The sequence below is a fragment of the Varanus komodoensis genome, unplaced genomic scaffold, assembly GCF_004798865.1.
Source record: "Varanus komodoensis strain SLA01 unplaced genomic scaffold, ASM479886v1 scaffold1, whole genome shotgun sequence".
Taxonomy (NCBI): Eukaryota; Metazoa; Chordata; class Lepidosauria; order Squamata; family Varanidae; genus Varanus; species Varanus komodoensis.
The window spans coordinates 130,771,314-130,793,868 of NW_025335268.1; the positions used below are offsets into that span (position 1 = coordinate 130,771,314).

Consider the following 22,555-nt stretch of genomic DNA (forward strand, 5'->3'; position numbering starts at 1 on the left):
CTACCAAAGAAAGCCAAAAGGTACGTGAAAACGAAGCCTCCATTTAAAAAAAAAAAAAGTGGAAGGGAAGGTAAAAGAGGCTAAAGGAGGCCTGCTGCGCGTTCTGCCTGACGGGGCGAGAAAACCGACGTGTCTCTTTAAGAGAAAAAGAAAGCAGGAAGTCGTGCCGATGCGGCAAGCGCAGGCTTCCACGTTTCTGGATGAATCGTGCGCAGGTTGCCCGAGAGTGGCGTCTGGCTCGGTCGACTCGCCCGCCTGTCTGCGCTCGGGGCACCTGGTGCCCTCGGCGGGCATCGCCCTCCCTCGCGGTGCGCTAGAGAGCAGTGCCGGGGCTCAGGTGAGCGCCTTCACGCGCGTCCCATCGCCGCGCGCGGCCGCTGCGTCGCCTGCTTCGCTGGCTTGCGATGGGGATGCCCCGAACAATCTGCCAAGGGGGGCTTTTCTTTTCTTTTTTCTTTTCTTTTCTTTTCTTTTCTTTTCTTTTCTTTTCTTTTCTTTTCTTTTCTTTTGTGCACGCTTCCTGGCGGTATGGCGCAAACCGTATCCTGTCGTGGTGGCTTTGTTCCTTTCCGCAAGCCGATTCTGAAACGTTTATTGTCCTCCTCCGTGTATGTGCGTGGGTGTGCCCTTGCGCAAAAAGTGATTGTATCCTAGTGTTAGTTCGTTCATTAGGGGGCAGTTGTTAAGTTTCTGTAATGGGATTCAGAGGGAAGTTGGGGTAATTTTCAGAGGCTATGGACCGATTGCTAACTTAAGTTTCACGTTTCTCTGTGGAAACCTAAACAACTTCATAGCGATATTTTCCAGTTTCTTGACCCAAGCTGGTGCGCTCTGGATGTTTTGGACTGCAGCTCCCAGGATTCCTGATCGTGGATCCTTGCTGAGGTTAGTGAGCATTGAAGTCCGGAACATCTGGAGCACATCAGTTGGGGAAGGTTAGCCCCTTGCCATCTTTAAGACTGAGAAGCCCTTGTCCCTGCAAGGAGAGGAAGCTAGATGCTTCAATCCAATTAAAGATGCTAATGCACCTTATCGTTATCACATCCATTTGTGATATGTGTTACTAGAAGTCCTGTCGGATTAGCACAAGGGGCTTTAAAGGTATTCTAAATACAGTCCTGAATTCGCATTCTAGCATGCAGATACAGGATCGGCCCAAGATGCTTTGCTGCATGAGGAAAAGAACAAGATGGAACCTCCACACTGAACCCTATTCCAGGTAGCGAAGGTGGGACTGGCAGATGAAAGCTACTCCAGCAGTGATGATGGGGCACTGCGCTGAAGGACAAGCTAGCCTGGAAGTTCAGGGCAAGCTGTGCAGTGCGTGCTGTTCTGACCTCCAACACTGTGCTGGTGGTTCCTCTCTGCTGTCAGAGGTGGCTACCTCGTTTTTCCTAATGGCAGGGCCAGCACAGGTGAAATGGCCTTTTCAAGACTTGGTTCCTGGGATCCACTCTTTTCTGGGTTCATTAAAATAAATACCCATTACACTAAAAATTCTGGTTGGTTCATATTTCCATTCCCAAAGTGAATACATTCAGAAAACAGTATATTTGGTGAATAAATCCACTGAAGAGACCTACAGTAGATCTGTGAAAGTGAGGCACACTGGTGGCATGTGGACATTTACTGGACCAGATCTACTGCTAAAGTTGGTAGAACCAGTTGGCCTGGTAAGGCTGGGTCCATTTTTTGTCAGGTGAACTATGGCTTATATGTTGCAAGTGGAACCAAATAGTTAGATAATTGCTTCCTGGTCCGTGGAATGTTCAGTGGGAACAGCACTTTCACCAATCTTTGCTAAAGATGATATTGGATGTGTCAAGTCATATCCCTCTGCATGATTGTATGAACTTGGCCTTAGGCTAGTTTTGTGTTTGAAAGGAGGCAAAAGAAGGCTGTAGTTTTGAGGCAATTACCTGATTCACAGGACAGCTTGTTAACCCCACCATGTTTGCCTGTCACATGCCAGCCACATTTCCCTAATCAGCCTTGCTGGTGCACCTGGCTGTGCCATCTAGATCCAGGTGGCATGGTTTGTTTGAGGGGGGCATTGCAACAAGCCTTTCCATCCAGGTTGGGACAACATAGCAAGCCATCCTAGCAAGAATAATCAGGGAAATCTAGCCAGCAAGCAACCGGCATACTCAGCAGTGGAGGTAAGCCATGGTGACCTCAGTGAATGTATATTACTGGGGAGGTTAAGAGGCTACTGAGAACACTCTATGGAATGCGCTCCCCACAGAGGTCCACCTGGTGCCGTCATTATATGTTTTTCGGTGCCAGGTTAAGACCTTTTTTTAATCAATATTTTAATAAGTTTTAATATTGAATTTTATCATCATATCTTAATTGCAACCAGAGTGGGTCGTTTATTTATGTTGTTGGATATTTGTATTTTATTTGTGTAAGCCATCCTGAGGCTCTTGCAAATGACAGCATACAAATATCCTAAATAAATAAATAAACCCTTTGGCTGTTTTAGGGTTGCTGGGGGTTTGTCAGCTACCCCAACAACCACTAGGTTCATGTGTAATGACAAGCTAGAGACCCCACCAGCCACAGTTGCAATATTCAAAATAGCAACAAAAAGTTACATGAGGCAAGTTATCCTCCATGGCTTCTAGTTATGTCCCCCTTTAATGGTCTTTTGTGGTAAGAAAAAAGTCGTAAGAACTGGTAAAAAACACAAGAGGGTTACAAGGTAGGTGATGATGTCTGGAGCTCAGCTAGTGCCTTCAAAGCTGAGTTTGGAATCTGGCTGTGTTCCTGGAGACCTGATCAGTGAGCAGTGGCTTTTGTTGGAGGATTTTTAAAGCTGTCCCTCCCTCTCTGCCAACCCTATACACTTGTAAACAAATACTAATATTATAAAGTGCCAGCTAGCTTCCAGCAATCAACTTACAAGAAAGCAAATCTTGGAGCCAGATTTTTAGAATGTAATGACAATATTTCCAAGAGGAAATGTATGTATGGTTCATATATGTGACCTAATTCTTCATCTTAACAACCCATGGTTAAGAAGCAGTAGGTTGTTGAAAAGCTACGTGGGAGTGAGTGTTCATGTTGGTCACTCATTGCCACTGAGATAAAATGGTTTGCTTGTGATATCAGAATCCTGAACTCTGGATTCTAGCTCTGGGTTGTCTGTTCTACAACAACCTAGAGTTCTAGCTTGAAATGTTGTCCCTAGGTTGTTTATTTCAGTGGGGGTGTGCAGGCAGAGCCAGTGTGCATACAGGTTCCTGTTTGCATTCTCAACAAGCCATAGTTAAGAAATGAATGTGCAATCGTTGTTACAACATGCAAACCAGATCATAAGGTGACTTTTGGCTCATTCATTTGGTATAGAAATTAAGTCTATGGTTTTTTCACGCTGGTCAAAACTGTGTTTGTAGTCTTCATTCCTACAATTTACTGAGCTAGCAGTGTGTGCTAAGGCAACGTGGCCAGGGATCACTGGTGCTAAGAAAGGGAATGCTGCTGGTGTATATGTGGACTGATCAAATAATTTTAACCTCTGTTCTCATGGATGGATAAAACTCAGCCTTCCCAAATCTGGTGCTCTCCCACTGTGCTGGACTGCAGGCACCACCATCCTCAGCTAAGTCATATTGACTGGCATGGATGGGTGTTGTAGTCCAACATGACTGAGAAGGGTGATATAATTTCTCAAGAGTTATGGCCATTAGTTAGAAATGGTAAAATATTGCTATCAGGTAGCTGAATGTTTACAATTGACACTAGGTCTTATGTGTTTCAGGAAATGCTTTCCTTGGACCTGCAAATTGAATAAATAGAGAGTCTGGCTAAAGTGATGCCATGGAAACATTCCAGATGAAAGTCTATTCCACAAACTATATCACAGCCTTCTAAAACACAATGCTTGCTTGCCTCTGTCTCTTAGATAAAGCTGAGTTTTTTCCTTTCCCCTTTCCTTTTTCTTTTTCTTTGCTAATTATTCTTAAACATGTCAGGGAGTGTGCCAGATTCTGACAGATGTGAGGAGAGTGGGGCCTTCCAAAGCAATAGGCAACATTCCTTAGGCCTGACACTGCTCTTCTTCTGGGCTTTAAGTGAGCTCACTTAAATGTGGATCCAAATGTTACTTTGTCCTCACTTGCCCCCAAAACTCGATAGTTTCAATGGCCAAATATACTAGGTCAGTTCCAGTGACTAGGGACCTAAACATGCATATATGGTGTTTGTGTGTGCACTTGTGGATTTCCAGACTTTCAAATCAGATCCTGTTGCAATCCTGGGCATACCTGTAGGTTCCTGGATTGAATCTGGGACTTTCTGCATACTGAGTCTACTATAGAACTGTGGCCCATTCTCTACACCGTGGGAGACAGTCTAATGCTCATCAGAAGTTTTGGATTGAAATTCCCATAATACCTGCCCATTGACTCTGCTGGTTAAGGTGGAAAGTCAATAAAGTAATAACACCTGGAGGGCCCCAGCTTGCCTACCTATGCTCTGAGGGGCCATATATGAAGGCCTGGTGGACCTGGTGGTGGACCCGGGTGCCAAGCCTAACTGTCACAGGTAGTTGCAGAATGTGCTCTGTGCATCAGTCACCTTACAAAACATTACTATGAGGTGATGTCAAATTGCATAATTTATGATTATGGTATTGAATATAAATCAGTGACTTTTCAATGCCATTTTCAGATATCTCAAGGCATGGGTGTTAAGATGCTTGTTGACTTAAAGATAAAATGTAGTAAGAGGGCCTGAGCTATTACTGACTGGGTTTGCAAACAGGGCAATCCATCATGCATGACAAACCATGATGGGTTGTCTTGTCATGGGAACCTGGACTCTTTCCTTCAGGGTGGCTTGTTTGAGGGCAACAAGGTAACCCATAGCTTGTGCTATGGGATGTGGGGCCCACAATGGGCTGTTGTGTCATCTGAAGCTGACCAGCTGACCACATCTTTTGGATACCAGAGATCTGCCAGTGAGCAGCTTGTAGCAAAAATTCTTTGCTGCCCTTGCCAGGATCACCACAGCCATCACTAATGCTACCTGCTCCAGACGTGCCCAAGCAGTATTGACTGTTGGCTTTCAGGACCCTCATTTTGACAGCCCCTTCAAAGTGCCCAAGCAGCACCTTGGAGACGGTGCTTGAGGTTGTGAACTAATTTTTAATTATCTTTGGAACCCCCTAAGCTATGCAGATATTTGTGTACTATATGGTCTTTTGCAGGTGGACAGCTGTGGATTTATGAAGGTCAAAAACAGGTGCACTTACCTGACCAAGCTCCAGGGTGGTACCTACTAGCAAAGTGTGATAGGTACCAATGCTGGACACTGACCCAGAGATGGTTCAAATAGCCTTCCCCCAACTTTTGGTTCAGTTTGACAGGTTCAAATTAAGCCAAATCAAAGATGCAAGGGATCTGTGCTTGTGAAAAGTGGGTGGGTCATCTTTGGAACAGGGAGCTGCACTGTCCTGAGGGTGTTTTCACTCTCCACTTCTTCCTGAGACTCTGGGTGTTTGGGATATGCAAATATGCAAGCCACTCCTCTTTAAAAGGGGGTGTCAGTTTTCACAACTAACTCTTAAAGCTATGCTTTCAAAAGGCTTTTATTTTTTGACTGAGCTCCCCATGGTTTCTTGACAGGGTGAAGGCTAAACCTCCCCCCCCCCCCCCCCGCAAACCTATGGTGAGCCAAAAGTAGCTTACAATGGCAGCAGGGTGTAGGAAACAAGCTGGCCGTGGGGGTGGGGTGGGGTGCAACCGGGATGCCCATGGCAGTGTCAAGGGGGAGAGAGGGGTAAACAACCCCTGGTGAGTCCAGCCATCTGCCAGGCATACTGTGGTTCTTCACAGAACCATCTGCCTCCTGTGGCTTATTGCCAGGGTTGGTTGGTGTGACATGTGAAAGTTCAGCTGCTGATTTTAAAGAGGAACTCAGGAGGTAAAATCTTGATCTTGGCCATCAGATGCTGCAACTCAGGGAATTTTACTTTTGTGTATGCAGGAAGCCTGGCATTTCCTCTTCAACCTGCTGTTTTGCAATCCTTTTACTTTCTGTACTTGCAAGAGGGTGATGCCTCTTCAACCAGAAGCCTTGACAATTATGTTTTTGCTACCATCTCACATTTCTTTAAAATTGTCTTTTAGTATTTTTAAAGAAATCAACCCCTCTTTATGCACAAGGGATCCTGGACTTGTGCTCTTAAAATTACAGAAAGATGCATGCTTACATACTCTGGAAGGGACTGTGGCTTGTGATGAAGCTGGAGGTCTGGTGGTAGATGCTTTTCATCCAACATTGCAAGTTTGGCTCTTTGTATATGGAAGAACTTAAACAGATAACTTGTTGGGGATAAGAAGACTTCCATATTCAGAAATGAATGAGGCAGGCTGAGGGCAGTGTAAAAGCCTGATCTGGAAACAGTGTCTGTACCTGCTTACACAAACTGCTTTCTGTGTGTTCAAACAAGTATTTGTTCTGCCTCTCTATTTGCATCCACTACACACCTTCAAAAACCAACCTTCTTGCTAAGAAAGAACATGGAACAGCTTGATCCTCAAATAAGTTTCACTTTCCTGCTAAGTCTTAAGGTGACTCCTCTCAGTCTTTGTTCATGTATTAAACTGTCCACCAGTTTATGTCAATTAAGGCTGTTTTCCCTTCTTTGTTTTCTCACTTAGTTGCTTGGTTATATGGTGTTGGTATTTTCCAATGGTAATTATATTGCATTCTGTATATTTGGTGTTATTAAGTTTGTTGTAAGCCACTTTAAATTCCCTTCTTGTTACATTTACAATTATTTATTTATTTTTCGGTTTATATCCTGCCATTTTCCAACAAAGGACTCAAGGCAGCTTACATCTCCTCCTCCATCTTATCCCCACAACAACCACCCTGTGAGGTAGGCTGGGCTGAGAGTCTGTGACTGGCCCAAAGTCACCAGTTGGCTCCATGGCTGAGCAGGGACTAGAACCCAGATCCTCTGAGTCCCAGTCCCATGCTCTTAACCACTACACCACACTGGCTCTATGTAACAATTCATATCCTGCCTGCCCTCCAGGGGGCTCAAGGTGAAATACGTGATTCTTTTCCATTATTTTACTTTTATACCCTGCCTTTCCTCCTCTTGCAAGGAACCCAAAGTGGCTTACAAGGTTTTCCTCTTCTTTCTTTTATCCTCACAACAGTCCTATAAGGTAAGTCAAGCTGAGAGTAAGCGACTGGCCTAAAACTCAGTGAGCTTCATAACCAATTGGGGACTAGAACCCAGGGGCACTTAAAACAATTAAAAACAAATAAAATCAGCAATAGTCTTTTAGAAATCAGAACTGGGGACATTTGAAATACAAATAATATTTTTGGAAGAAACATTGTCTAGCAGTGTTAATAATAATCTAGCAGTGTCTAAGCTTTATTCAGTGTCCTTTATCCAAAGTTATTTTTGCCACCACTCTCACTGCATCTTATTTGTTCCACAGGTGTGAAGTCCTTTAAATTGTAAAGAAGGTGACTGCCCTAGTTTTGGGGTTCATTCATCAGAAGTGAAAGGAGACTTCCCTCCGTTGATGAAAGATCTGACCAAGCTTGGCTCATTCCAGCTAGTGGCATTTGCTGCTTGCCTCCACTTTTCTTGCAACCAGGAAGCAGACCATCTTCCTTCTGACCATGCAAAGCACACTGAGCTATCTCTGGAAAATGGATGATGTGCTGGGTCAAGGTGCCACTGCCAGTGTGTACAAAGCCCGCAACAAGGTAAGGAGCCGTGTGTTGAATGGGGCCCCCTGTGCATGGACTGATACATTTAAGACAGTCCTGTGCCTGTTAAGACAAAGAATGGGCCTACAGTTTCCAGCTGGCTGGGATGTGCTGGGCATTGTAGGCCCTTTCTCTGGCTAAATGTGCACAGGATCATGCCCTTAGTTTGTTAGACATTTTACTGCATAAACGAATCACAAGAGGAGAAAATGGGCATCCTGGTCAAAAAAGGGTTTTGCGGCTGAAATATAAAATTATTGTCCTAAAGCCATAAATGCTTTTCTGAAATATTGACTTTAAATAATAGAAAGTAGAATTTTAGCTGATAGCCCAGGATAAAGTATCCAAGGCATAATTACATGATTACTAGCTAAGGAGAGAAAGGCGTCAGGGTCAGATCCCAAAATGAGATCAGCTGTTGCAGCCAGGTTCTGAACTGAGAGCTTGGGTGCCCCACAAATAAAATCCAAGCTGGGTTTTAGAATATGGAAGGTGCTTCTCTGAGGTGCTGATGAGGAACTTTCTTTTGTACCAGTGGTGTTTCCTGTGAACAACTGAGAGATTCTTAGTTTTCTCTTATCAGCAGGTAATTCTCAGGAATGCATTGTGGTGGCTATTTCAGACATGAATGGCCTGCATAAGAAACAGGCAGAGCAACCCTATGGCTCCCAGAAGGCTGCTGGAGAGCCATAAAATGGAGGAGATCTCCTCTTCCATGGCCATAGACAAAGCTATGATGGCCTTGGGGGAGATCTGATCATGAGTTTTCCCCCTGTGAATTCTGTTCCAAGGTTTCAATGGGACCTTAGCAGACATCAGAGTGGGAGACAAGGGACAGGAAGGGAAGAAGAGAAGCCATTGTTGTCCCTGCCGACTCTCTGGTGAACAAGCCAGATGGGCTGAGAGGTCCATCTAACTGAACTAGTTTCCTTCCTTCCTTCCTTCCTTCCTTCCTTCCTTCCTTCCTTCCTTCCTTCAGCAGAGGATAGAGATTTTGTGATCTGTACAGCTCTTGCCAGCAGTCACTTGGCTAGATTGCGGGCTCTGAGATTGAAGCCATCTGTTTATTGAATGTCAGTTCCTTAGGATTGCACTCGGAAGCAGTGAAATTGTTTCCTAAAGACTAGGTTGTCTTTGAAGAAAAATGTGACATGAGCCCAGTTTGTACATGTGTCTACGGCTGAGTATGGCTAGTTAGAGCAAAATCACGGGGAAGTGGCACTACACGGCAAGTGGCTCTCTGTGTGACTCCAGGATTCTCGACCAAACCACCTCAGATTTGGGGTGAATTTGTACTTATGCCACTGAAATTGCAGAAGCCATATGAGGAGATAGACCATGCCAATAGGAAGGAAGTACTTCATTATTTCTATGAGCCTTTGGCCTAATGTACTAACTCAATATATATTTAAAGTTTACAGCTTGTCTTAGCATATTTTAAATGTAGGAGTTGATTGTGCTTTATTGCTGATTGGGTTAATCTGTTCTGGTTCTTTGAAAACCATCTTATTATGGATTTTATTGTGTTTTTGTCTTTGTCAGGTGACTTTGGTTCCAGAAAGGCAGGAAAAAAATTTATATAAATTCTCTACTGCAAATTTGGAGCTGTATATTTCTCCTTAATTTCTGATGCCATGCAAAATGTGATCTCTTCTCATTTCTTTTTCTTTCCCACCAGAAATCAGGAGAGCTGGTTGCTGTCAAAGTTTTCAATACTGCAAGTTACCTGAGACCTCAAGAAGCGCAGATAAGAGAGTTTGAGGTACTAAGGAAGTTAAACCACCAGAACATTGTCAAACTCTTTGCTGTGGAAGAAATTGTAAGTCTCTTTAAGTCTGTTCTCTTTAAAATGAGTTATGGTGATTGCAGCATAAACAAGCCCTCTCCTGCCTGCAACCCCATTTACTTACAGGCTCATTCTACCTACATAGCATCCTGATACTTTAGTCCTGCCTAAACTGCACTGTGCTTTATTTGCTTGCTTGTTGAAGCCATTTGGAAATGGCACACCAGGATGTAACACAACCCTGCCCTTTTCAGCACTGCATTCTGACATTTCCTGTCCCACAGCCTACTCTGTGGGAGGGCCTGGGTTGCTCAGCAGTGGAGCATGTGCTTTTTATGGAGAAGGCCCTAAATTCAATTTCCAGTGTTAGGAATGAGTGCTTTGATTGCTAACCGATGTTACTCATCAGGCTGCATACAATGAGCAATGAGGGGATGGGAAAATCACTCTGTCTGGGTCATGATTAGTAATCCTGGGCAGTGAAACAGCACCGTGTCTGCTTTATCATGAATCTGTTTTCATGAGGCATTTACCTCTTTAACAGTATGTGTGCAAGCCAGGTGAATAGCTATTTTTTGTGCTATTTTGAGAACACCATTATTTTTAAGAAGGTCCATTTCTTACCCTCTAATGGGACTGTGTTTTGGAGTATCAGTGTAACAGGATCACAGATCTCCTCACCCACAGACATCCACAGAAAGGTTGCTTCCTGTTACTGGGTTGTGTGTTTGTCTTCAGTTTGTTTGTGTGTGCATGGCATTCTCTTTGCTTCCTTTCTGCCTGCCCTTCTGTCCTCCAATTTGGAAAGAGGTTCAGGATTTTGTACAATAAATAAGTTCAGGTGGAAGGTTTCTAGACTGTTTCTGAACATTGCTTAGAGAAGAGTGTCTGTCTCTCGCTCTGTCTCTCCCTCCCTCCTCTGTTCCCTTTAATTAACCCTGTCCTGTTCATTAGCCAGGAATTGCACGTTAGAGGTTGCTGACAATCTCAGCTTCTCAGCTTTTCTCTGTCAATCTCAGCTTGACAGAGAAAAGAGTACCCATAATTTCCCTGGTGAGAAATAAAGTAGCTTTGGGGCGGCGGGGGGAGGGGTTTAAGTCCCACCCACTACACTGATCTTCCAGTTAAAAACTAGCATCAGCTATAAGAGAAACAAATAGCTCCCACCTAGATTTTTTTTTTAACCCTTCAGCAGCAGGCCATCTTACATTCCAAAAGCCTGACTGCGCTTTTTTTTTTTTTAAACCCATGTTAAAAATGCATCTTAAGGCTGCCAGGAATATGGCAAAATGAGGTATTTGGAACCATGGCATATTCTATAGCTGAGTTCTCACTATAACAATTCAACTCTACTGATGAGATTTAACTTTCGCCCTTAAATCCGAAAGCAGGAAAGCAGCAAACAGAAGGTACTAGTGATGGAATACTGCTCCGGTGGAAGCCTGCTGGGCCTGTTAGAGGAACCAGAAAATGCCTTTGGTTTATCAGAGTCTGAGTTCCTCATTGTGCTGCGCTGTGTAGGTAAGTGGCAGAGTTCTGCTTGGTTCTGGAGCGAGGAGTCTGCAGGTCGGTGACTTCATGCAAGGGCGCAGAATGTGGCTGCTCCACGGCCCCAGCCAAATGCTGAGCTCCACAAGTTCAACAGAGCCTTTTACAAAATGCTTATCACTGTTTCAGTTGCATGTGGGGTCCCTGCTGACTCATCCCATGGTTGGGAATCTCCCCTGGGTAAACCGCTGACAAACACTGCGCCTCTTGCAAGTTGCTGCTGCCACCTGGGATTCTTTTTGAGGGATGCTGCAAGGGATCAAAAAGAAGAGCTTGTAAAAGTGTGGCCCCGTGCGTGGCCCCTCCCTGCTTCATTGTGAATATTCTGGGCTAAGCATTGTGTGAACTCATCACGAATATATTGGGCATCATATGCCCGAAGTTAGAGCATAAGAACATAAGAAAAGCCATGCTGGATGAGGCCAAAGGTACGTCTAGCCCAGCACACCATACATATGGTGGCAAACCAGCTGCCCATAGGATCCCTCGAGCAGGATGAGTGCAAGACCTCCTCCTGTCCTAGCATGCCACCTCTGGTAAAGGAGGTAGCATATAGCCAGCAAGGCTAGTAGCCAGTGATAGCCCTCTCCTTCTTCATGAATATGTTCAAATCCCTTTTAAAGACCTCCGGATTGGTGGCCATCACCACCATCTGCGGCAGCGAGTTCCATAGTTTAGTTACACCTTGTGTGAAGAAGTACTTCCTTTTATCTGTCCAAAGCTCCCCGCAGTCAGCTTCATGGGTTGATGCTGGGTGCAAGTGTTATCAGAGGGGGAGCAAAATCTCTCCCTCTCCACTTCCTCCACGCCATGCATTATTTGGAGCGCTTCTATCGTGTCTCCCTTCACCCACCCTTTTTCTAAGCTCCCAGTTGTTGTCGCCGCTCCTTATAGAGGTGTTGCTTCAGCCCCCTGATCATTTTTCCAATGCAACAATTCAGTCATGACCTTTTTCAAGTAAGCTGGACAGAGCTGAACATAATATTCTAAGTGTTGCTGTGCTACTTTGTATAAGGGGAACAAGATTTTTGCAATCTTCTATTCTGTTCCTAAATATGCCTTGCATGGCATTTGCCTTCTTCGCAGCAGCTGCACACGGGGCTGCCATTTCCCTGAGCTGTCCTCTGCTACCCCAAGAGCCCTGTCTTGTTCAGCCAGCTAATTCGGATTGCAGGTGGGATCTTTTCTCCCAACATGCATTCCTTTATCCTTGCATCAGCTTTTGCCATGCTGCCCACTTGGAGAGGTCCCGTTTTTGCTCCTCACAATCTATTTTGGTTTCAACCACTCTGAATAGTTTACTGTTACCAGCAGACTTGACCTCTTTACTACTTACACCTAAATCCAGTTCACTAATGGATAGATGAAAGCATTAGTCGCAATACAGAACCCTGTGGGACTCTACTGGTGACATCTCCCTGTTGGGATAAATAGCCATTTATTCTACCTTCTGTCTTCTGTCATTTTACCAGTTAATGGTCTATAAGAGGACACCCCCACCCTTTTATTCCATGGGTGCTTAATTTGCTCAGGAGCTTGGTGACGGACTGCATCAGAAGCCTGTCTACTGGACTGTCCCTGTCTGCCTGCCTCTTGACACTCTCAAATAACTCCAATAGATTAGAGGAAGCCATGGCTTTGAGGAAGCCATGCTGATTCTTTTTCAGCAAGGGTTGTCCCCCTGTGTGCTTACTAATTCTATCTTTAATAATGCTTTCCAGCAGTTTACCCATAACAGATGTTAAGGTAACTGGCTTGTAATTTCCCAGATTCTACCCCCTCCCTGCCCGAGTCCCTTTTTTAAACTGGTGTTACATTGGCCATTCTCCAGTCCTCTGATGCACGGGCTGATTTCAGGGTCATATTAAATACTTTGGTAAAAAGGTCAGCAATTTCATGCTTGAGTTCTTTGAAAACTCTGGGATGGATGCCATTTGGACTGGGTGACTTGCTGACTTTTAGTTGGTCAATAAGGTGGAAAATTTCATCTTTTGTCAGTACTATCTGCCTTAATTCCTCAGGCTCCCTTTCAGAATTAATAAGCTCAGGAAAAGGTATCTGCTCTTCATCCTCTGCTGTGCAGACTGACAGAAAAAGGGCATTCAGTATTTTTGTTCCTCAGACAAAAGTATCCTTGTTCCTCCTTATTGTTCCTTTAATTCCATTATCATCCAATGGCTCAGCTGCTTCCTTCACTGCTTTCTTTCTTTTGATAGATGGAAATAATTATTGTAAACCTTGACATTAATGCTCCTCAAACTGTTTCCTCCTTCTCTCTCTGCTTGCATCTCCCTTGTAAAAACTTGTGTCCCCACCCCCATTTTTTAATTTGGTAAAGACTTCCTTTTTTTTTTTTTTTTTTTGAAGGAAGCTCTCTTCTCCCTAAAAGCTTCCCTGACTCTTTCTGTTAACCACGCTGGTGATTTCCCGGACTTTGTACTACTTTTGCTCACTTGCACTGTGCATCTCATCTGTTCCTCTATTACAGTGTTTTTGAGTAATCTCCAAGTGCTTTGAACTTCATGATTTAAACTTCATGATTCCCCTCTTTAAATCCTTCTTAACCATTTCTATCATTTTTAGAAGTTTCCTCTTTTAAGATCTTTAGCAGTCTTCTGTATATTAGTGCCTAAGAAATGGAAACCTTCCCTGTTTATACCACACATTGAAGGTCCTCAGTTGTGCGTGGAGCCAGTAGCATTTCAGAGAAAGTGACCTTGGAGGTCCTGGATTTCAGTCTCCTGCCTAACAACCTACATTTGGCTTACTACATTTCCCCATTCCATTGGTACCAACAAGGACCACAACCACTGAGTCCACCCCTGCTCTGCCTATAAGGCTATTGAGATACCGTGTGGTATCAGCAACCTTTGCATCAGGCAGGCAATTCAATGTGTAGCCCACATGCCTTCTGCAAGCCCAGCTCTCTGTGTTCCTTCTGTCTCACTTTCCTACTATCATGAGCTCCCCACACCATGGCTAGTGCATGCTGGATGTTGTAGAATGTTTTCTGTTTAAACATGTATAGAATTGTCCTTTCAGTGCTTTAAAACAGATGATGGAGAAGGGAAAATCTTCGCACACTGCTTCCCTTCCATTCCCTTTCTAGTGGCAGGGATGAACCATCTTCGTGAGAATGGGATTGTCCACAGAGATATCAAACCAGGAAACATCATGAGGCTAACAGGAGAAGATGGAGAGAGTATCTACAAACTGACTGATTTTGGGGCTGCCCGGGAATTGGATGATGATGAAAAATTTGAATCAGTTTATGGAACAGAAGAATATCTTGTGAGTAAAGTGGAATGCTGGACCCTTTCACTGACGAAGAACACTTCAGGAGGGGGTTCTGCTGCCCAATTACTAAAGGTCCCTTTTTATTGATATGATTACATGCTGCAGGCCTAATTTTAGCACAATTTTAGTCTGAGTTTTTGTGTGTTTTTTTAAAAAGAAGAAGATTATTAATTAGTCCTAATTACTTAGCTGGCCACATCTAAAAACAAAAATTACATGCTGCATTTCTTTGTTTTTAACTCTATCATTAACAGCACCCAGACATGTATAAACGAGCAGTCCTGAAGAAGCCCCAACAGAAGGCATATGGGGTGACCGTAGATCTGTGGAGTATTGGGGTAACCTTTTACCATGCAGCCACAGGCAGACTCCCATTTATCCCCTTTGGGGGACCTCGCAGAAACAAGGAAATCATGTATGTATATTGTCTGCTTTCTTGACATAGATTTCTGCTTCACCTGCTAGTTTTCTGCATCTTGAAGGAAAAGGAACTCTGACTTAACATGAATCAAGGGTGAAAATCCTGTTGTTCTTTGCTGAGTCCTAAAGATGGGATGTTATTTATACAGGTACAAAATAACAACTGAAAAGCCTTCTGGAGCCATAGCAGGCACCCAAGATCAAGAAAATGGGCCCATCGCATGGACCTATGAGCTACCAATAGCATGCCGGCTTTCTCTGTGAGTTGGAAGGGACCGGATAAGCCAATGATCAAAGTTTGAGAAGTTTCATTATATTTTCTGTCTAAACTTGCATAGGATTATGCCTTTAGGTTGCAGTCCAGGTAGGGAAATTTAACACATGGAGACTCACTTCTGCAGAACAATGCACAGGGTTGTGGCACTGCTCCTGCTTCTGTTTTTCAGGCTGGCTCACATGTGTGAGCCTTTCTTATTTTCTTCACCCACTTGCTTACCTGAGTACACACACACACACAGATGCATATGTTATTTGCATCTTGGAGATGATAAAACTGGAGCAGGCTTTAGAAATAGTCCTGCTGGGAGAGGCTAAAGCCTGACCCAGTTTCTTGTTTCTGGCCTGACCCAGCATCCTGTTTCCAGCAGTGGCCAGTCTAGGTCTCTGGCAGCTCAGATTATGAACACAATAGCTTAGCCTACCCTGACCTGGTACCTTCTAAGTGTGTTGGGCTACAGCCCCCATCACTTTCAACTAGGACAGCCATGGTCATTGTGGAATGCTGGGTGTTATAATCCAACACATCTGGAAGGCATCAGGTTGGGGCAGATGCACTAGCTCTTCCTCACTCTTTGCACCTTCAGCTGCCACATACGAAGTAACTATTCCTGCGTGGTTCTGTGAACCTCTCATATGCTTTTTCAATGTGTGGAGTGTGTGTCAGTGGGAGATGCTATAGTCTGGAGAAGTGCATTCCCAGCATCTGCGGGTAGTATTGGAAAAGTCCTGTTTGGAATTCTGGAGAACCTTTGCTACCAGTGGGCTTAGATGGACCAGTGGTTTTCTGCGTTTCTGTGTTTGGAGGGGTGTGAGGGAGGGAGGGAGAGAAAGGGGGAGAGGGAGAACCATGTGTAAGGCAACTTAGACCATGCCCAAATGTTTTAGATTAGGTATTGGTGTGCATACTGAAGTTCACACAACATGACGAACATGAGTACAGGAAGCATAGCGGCTGAGTGTGGGTTGTTGTTGAACTGTTGGTTATTACTTTTGGGCCACTGTGTTGTATGAACCTGGTTATGCTAAAAAAAAAAAAACCCTTCATGGTTTATTAACCATGAACAACTTACAAAGAGAACCCAGTTCATTGTTGGGCTGTGAACTATTGGTAGCTTGTGGTTCACAAGCCACGGATTGTTAGTGCAGCTGGTTTCTTGCAGCACAGCTCATGATTCATCAGCAACCCTCAGTTCAACAACAACTCACACTCAGCCTATACCCTGGCTTGTCATGTTGTGTGAATATGGCCATAAAGTTGCCACATGTATCATGTGACCTGGATGAATCCTGTGCCATGTGTGGCATTGTCCCCATTAATCAGACACAAAGATTTTTCCTTTTTTAACTGCATAGGGGAAACATACCTATCGGGCATAAGAAGTGTTGAAACACAAGTTTTATGGTCTGTTTCTGTAGTGTGGATTGTAATACAACTAATGTGGTCACTCTGCTTGGACAGAGTAATGGCATTCTTCCATCATGCTACTTTGTCAGACAAGTTTAGAAAAAAAGAGCGGTCAATTATATCCACAAAATTAGCTGGTTTGAGCACCTCATAAACTGCTCTGGCACACAAAAGAGCCCTTTCCTTCGAGGTGCGTTCCAGATGAGCTTGACCTCAGTCGAACAATGCACCAAATGGGGACTGCAGTGCTGCACTCAGATGCAATGATGGCAAATGAGCAAAGATGTACAACATCGCAAAGCAGGAGTAACATTCGGAACTGGCCTTTTTCCAGATGTTGAGTGGAAAGAAATAACATCTGGGTTTTCTTCTCTGCCTCCTGCAGTGGACTGAAAAGGCAGCTGGTCCCTGTTCTTGCTAACATCCTAGAGGCTGACCAGGAGGAATGCTGGGGCTTTGATCAGTTTTTTGCTGAAACCAATGACATCTTGCACAGGACAATAATCCACATCTTTTCTCTGTCACAAGTCTCCATGCACCGGGTCTACATTCACTCCTATAACACGTAAGAGACATTCCCTGAGACAGAGAAGACTGTAGAATCTGGGTTTTCTCATTTAATGGTCAGGTCAGAATTTTACTACAGCTTGGTCAGGAAGCTTTAAAATAGTTGAAAAAGTAAAGATGGCTTATAAAGAAGAACACCCACAGCTGAGAGTTAGTGCAGGGGTGTTTCACCTCTCTCAGACTGAGGGATGAATTCAATTTCAGAGACATTTTGTGGTGGGGGTATATTCCAATTGTGGGCAGAGATATAAGCAAAAGTGGCAGGGCCATAAATCCCAACACATTGTCCTTTAGATCTCTTATTGCCTGTTGTTTAGTCTTAGGAGAGGCATTTCGCTTCGCCCTTTTAGAATGGGGAAAACAGTGCAACAGCTAGAAAACCACCACATAATTGCTGTTGGAGGCGAGGGCTGTGGAAGGGAGTGTGGCCATCTGGGGAACCTGAGAGTGGAACCTGAAGTCCTATATCTCCAAAGTAGTGTATGACAGCACTCTGCATTGCGGGGTAGGGGTCTGTATGCAATGCTGCTACTTGATGGAGAAAATCCTGAAACTTTATAGCCTGATTGTGAAGCTCTCAGGAGAATATTTTTTAATGTATTGCATTGATATCCTGCTATAGAGCTTTCTAGGCTCTTGAGGTACAAAATGACATTGTGGAAAGGTTCCAAATGTGTGCAATTAAGCAACATCAATAATTAAATCCATAATTAAAAATCCAACTTAAAAAACTCTTTTTACAACGGCATTGGAAAGAATGCCATCAAGCTCAGTTGAACAGAAAAATCAGTCAGCTACAGATCGTGAGTACCGACTGTAATCAGAACATTTTGATTAGTTTTCTAGAAGGTGAAAACAAAGCTACTTCCCTAGAGATGGAATTCTAAACAGGGTTTCCCTTCCTAACCTTGAATAAAAAAGAGATGTTGGTTTACTTGTATGTGAAAACAGTTGATCCATTATTCTTCTGCTTTGTCTTCTGCAGAGCCACCATATTTTTAGAACAAGTTTTCAGTCAAACAAATATTGCTCCCCATCACCAGGAATATTTCTTTGAGGGTCACCCATGTGACCTAGAGCCCAACCTCCAAGCTCATAATTTCCCCAGAACCACAGAAAACAGCCCTCTGATTATGCTGAGCATGGAACTGGAAGACCCAGTGGGCTTAAGATACAGAGATCGTAAGTTTGGCCAGTTTCTTGTATGCATAATCTACTCTCCTTTCTGTACCCTTCTGCCTACTCATGCTAATTGCTCACAATTATGCATTCATACTTGATTGCTACAAAGAGAGTTCAGCACAGAGTTCTGTTTTTTAATGGCACAAAGGTGGGACTGGGAGATTCACTACTCAACCACAGGCTGAATAGCATTAGTCGTAACCCATGTGGAGCCGATATCCAATTTAATTTTTGCAGCATCGCTTTCAAGAGTTGCAAAGATAGCCATGTTAGACTGCCTCCTTAATTGGGAAGGAATGACTAACAAGGGACTGATCCAATGTTACCTCTAGTCTCTCATACCCTTTTCTTTAGAACAAGCATGGGCTGACTCCACAGTCACAGGAACTATTTTGTCTTGGTTTTTATTAGAAGACTGAAAACTGCCAACTGGAGTAAAATAGTGGCAGGGCAGGTGTGGGAGAGGTGGGGAGAACCAGATGCAAGATAGTGCCTTGGAGGGTGGAGCTAATTACTGTATGGGATTAGAGAAGGTGTTCTGCAGATACACAGATTTAACTCTACTGATGCCATGACCCCAGAGCCTAGCAGTGACCTGGACAGTGGCTCCAGGGCTGAGGAGCCAGCGGTGACCACAGGAGAGGGACTGGGCTTAAGCACCACTGTGGAACCTGAGACCCTCAAGCTGAGATGCCAGAAACCTCTGGAATTGGTGCATGAGTGCAAGCAGCATGCCCAGCAGGAGTTCTTGGAGAGAGGGAAGAGTACTAGGCTTCAGGCCAAGGTCTGTCCCTTTAAGGCTTTTTTCTTTATACTAAGAAGTGGCTTCTGGACTGAATCATAAAAGACTTCAGTGGCAGAGCTAGTCAGAACAGCTTGCTCACGAGGAGCCCTCCTGGGTGCTACAGCATCTGGCCTGTCTTGAGCCCTGCTTCAGAACAGAAAGTGACGTGAAGTTTGAGGTACTGCAGAAGTGATTCTACCAGCCTAATTTAGGGGCAGTGGATGAAAACGTTGTTGTTTACGGAAACCCTTGATGATAGACTGCAGATCACCCTGCAACCTACGTGTTGGTCCAGATCTACCTTCTGTCCATCCTTGCTTTAAAACATCTAGCTCTAGCCCACTCTCTACAATCGTCAGAAGCACAAGGGGAGTGTGTGAGATGCACTTATAATTGTATAGATATGCATATATGCCATTCTGCCTTGTAGCAGGAGGCATGACCATAAGACAAGCAAAATAGAGAAGTATCAGTAAATAGGTAATCATATTCTGTATTGCATACTGTTGGCACTAGATGTCACTGTAGCTCCACAGCATTTCTTTTCCAACAGAGTGAATGGCAGCTTTTCCCAGCCTGGCATCCTTGAGATGTGTTGGATAATCCCTAGCCAGCATGTCCAGTTTTGGAAAGGCTGCAGTCTGGCGTCTTTCACACTGGGATCCTTTCCTGGATTTGAAATGACAGGGAGTTTACACCTTGCATTTATGCTTTAGCTTCTTTTGCTTTTGTTTTTCCAGCAGCTCTGGAGTTCCCCAAATTCCTCCCAAAGATTGATGTTGTTGTAGATTGCAGTACAGCAAAGGTATATCTTACTTCACGGTGTGGGGCACCTGTGGGTATAAGATTCTATGGTGGTTTTCTTGTATTTTATTGCATTGTTTTATGTACTGCTATAAACCACACAGAGAGCATCAGATGTGGGAGGAGGTTCTTCAGAGGAAGACCTCCGAAGATGACAGATTTTAGACTTGCACATATGGAGGACATGTTTAGTCAGGGAGGGATAACCTGTGACCCTCCAAATATTTGAGTTTACAGTTTTCATCATCCCTAACTGTTGACTGTGCTGGCTAGGGTTGATTTCGGTAATCAGGCCCCAAGTGGCTTGGAGTTTTAACAGCCAGGGTAAGCACCTTGATGGATCAAGGCAAAAGTCTTACCTAAAAGACATATCAAAACACTTTAATTTTAGCAGTTTTTTATTAATGGTTAATTGTGCATGTAATTGCATGATTGTGTCAGGCTGTGGAAGCTGCCTTGAAAGAGTCTGCTTCTTCAAGGGAAATAATATTTCAAGCAAAAAATACATAGCATCTATTGATGTAGCTTCCAAAAGTGCTCATAGACAGGAAGTAGAATATGAACACTGCATCCTTCACTTCTTATCTGTTCCCTGCCTCTAATTTTAAGAGGTACACTGCCTATGTCTTTGGAGTATTCCTGTAATTACTGTGGCTGGTAGATTGCCCTTTGCCCCTGAATGAGTCTCTTCAGAGCCGTCCAAACTGGGTTTCCCTGTACTTGCTTCAGGCTTGTGCTTGTTCCAAAGGGAGGGGATCAGAACCCCTCCTTCCGAAAGAAGCTGCCCCTGCAGGATGGCATGCTTGGAAGCCTTGCTCTCACTGCACCAGTCACCACTGCACTATTACGGATGAGGAATAAAACACCTGCGGCAGCTGTTGCAGTGAAAGGTGCTTCTTTGTTTGTGGTTGCAGAATGATGTCTGTCATAATCACAAGGGAAAATGTGTGCAAAGAAAGACTGTGGTGAGGATTTGGAAATGATTTCATTGGCTTGCAGTTCCTTAGGGTCAGATCCTGTTAGCAGTAGCTGCATGGAATGTATGTTCTCCACAGTGGGCAAGCAATGAATGTGGCAGTAGTAACTCCACATCAGTGCAAATTAAATTTTGCCATGTGTTGTTATGGCTTCATGACTACTAAGCTCCAAACAAATATAAACAAATTGTTTATACTGAAATAAAAGATGAGCAGAACATAACTGAGTGACATAGGGAACCTGAATTTTATTTAGTATGGAATCATGGATATTAAACATGAAGAGCTTGATCTGATCTCCCCTTCTCCCAGTAGAGGAGAAAGCGCAGTTCCCAGAGACGTGGAAAACAGAAAACTGGGATCAAAGGGTGGAGCAGGAAAGCTGAAAGGGACTCCCAGGGTAGGACATTCCCTCCTGCTTCAGCTGTGTTTCTGCCCTACTCCACTAGCTTTCATCCAAAACATCATGCTCCCGCAGCTCCTCTCTGCTACTGATTCTGCTACTGGTCTGGCCTCGGACAGGCAGGAGGAGAATTTCCCATGCTAGCTGCCCAATCCCTTTCCTTTCCAGGGGTCTTTCATTCTCAGCAACATGTTTGTTCCTGATCTTCCACATTCTCCCCTTCATGTAGTGCTCGTGTGTTATGTAGATGGCATCCCACCCTCCATATGTGTGTGAAAGAATGTATAAGTGTATAGGGCTATTAATCTTTCAGCCAAAGGTAGCAAACCTACATGCAATCTGAGTATTCAACATCCCCGCATGCAGGACAGTCATAGGTGCACTTTGTTTATTCTCCAGGGTGTTCTGACTGCAACTTACCAAACACTAAGGATATCTCAATCATTTTTGCAATGCCAGGAGCTCCTCCTTAGTGGCCTGTACTGGGTGAGGTAAGTGAAATACTGGTGCTTTGTAAACAGGATTTTGTTATAGCTGGTTGAATTGCCTTGGGCTTGAAATCAGGTAATTTTACTTTCTCCTAGTCTTCTGAAACAACATCTGCACAGGCATTTTCATGACTGTCTGTAGGTCTTGTGCCACATTGCCTGTTGTACCCTGAAAAGGCAAATCTTTACAACTGCTTTCCTAACCTGGACAGTTGCTTCCTGGTTCAGGACACATGTAATATTAATTTCACATGATAAGTCTGTTTCCATGTTTTTTTCTCCATGTTTTCTTTTCTTTTTTTTCAAAATAACTTGTTTCCAGTTTTGCCAGTGGAATATTGTGAATTTGCTTCACATTGCAAGAATAAACAGTTGACTAATACGGAAAATGGAGTGATGAGTATGTTCATGCAGAAATGCATAGACTTGAATATTCTAGCTGCGTGCAAAATTGCAGTTTGAGGTTGTACGTAGATGAATACAGAGGTTTGGGCTGTCACACTTTCCACATGTCAGGAGTTATTTTCTGAAGATAAAATGTCAACATGAGGTGCAAAGACCATCATGTGGCTAATGTGGGATGCAGTAGCTGATGCAGTAGCTGGAGGAAACAGGCTTGATTTATAGGCTAGAAACATTTTGTACATTTTATGGAGAATCCAGTTAACTATTGATAAGCTCCAAGGCACTCTAAACATGCTTCAAGACAAGGTTTTTATTGTGCCATTACTCTACTTTATTCATAGGGTATTACAAGGGGTCCAGACAATTTCATGTTCAACTTGTCACCCTCCCATGTTCTCCCACTGCTTCTTCAATCTTTTCCTTTACTGTGGATAATCCAGTAAGATAGAAAAAATGGAAGAGTTGTA

The 22,555-nt window shown here is 43.9% G+C and overlaps 1 protein-coding gene across 1 annotated transcript in view; it reads left to right on the forward strand.

Moving 5' to 3' along the window:
* The first annotated feature begins 222 nt into the window (after nucleotides 1-222).
* IKBKE (inhibitor of nuclear factor kappa B kinase subunit epsilon) overlaps nucleotides 223-22,555 on the forward strand; it is a 42,251-nt gene continuing 19,918 nt past the window's right edge. Inside the window, exons 1-11 of the mRNA XM_044446269.1 lie at nucleotides 223-337; nucleotides 7,467-7,740; nucleotides 9,422-9,562; nucleotides 10,918-11,050; nucleotides 14,187-14,368; nucleotides 14,629-14,789; nucleotides 14,944-15,054; nucleotides 16,864-17,043; nucleotides 18,031-18,227; nucleotides 19,752-19,816; nucleotides 21,595-21,686. Coding sequence (XP_044302204.1) covers nucleotides 7,654-7,740; nucleotides 9,422-9,562; nucleotides 10,918-11,050; nucleotides 14,187-14,368; nucleotides 14,629-14,789; nucleotides 14,944-15,054; nucleotides 16,864-17,043; nucleotides 18,031-18,227; nucleotides 19,752-19,816; nucleotides 21,595-21,686 — 1,349 coding nt within the window. The 5' untranslated portion in view covers nucleotides 223-337; nucleotides 7,467-7,653. The remainder of the gene's footprint in view (nucleotides 338-7,466; nucleotides 7,741-9,421; nucleotides 9,563-10,917; nucleotides 11,051-14,186; nucleotides 14,369-14,628; nucleotides 14,790-14,943; nucleotides 15,055-16,863; nucleotides 17,044-18,030; nucleotides 18,228-19,751; nucleotides 19,817-21,594; nucleotides 21,687-22,555) is intronic.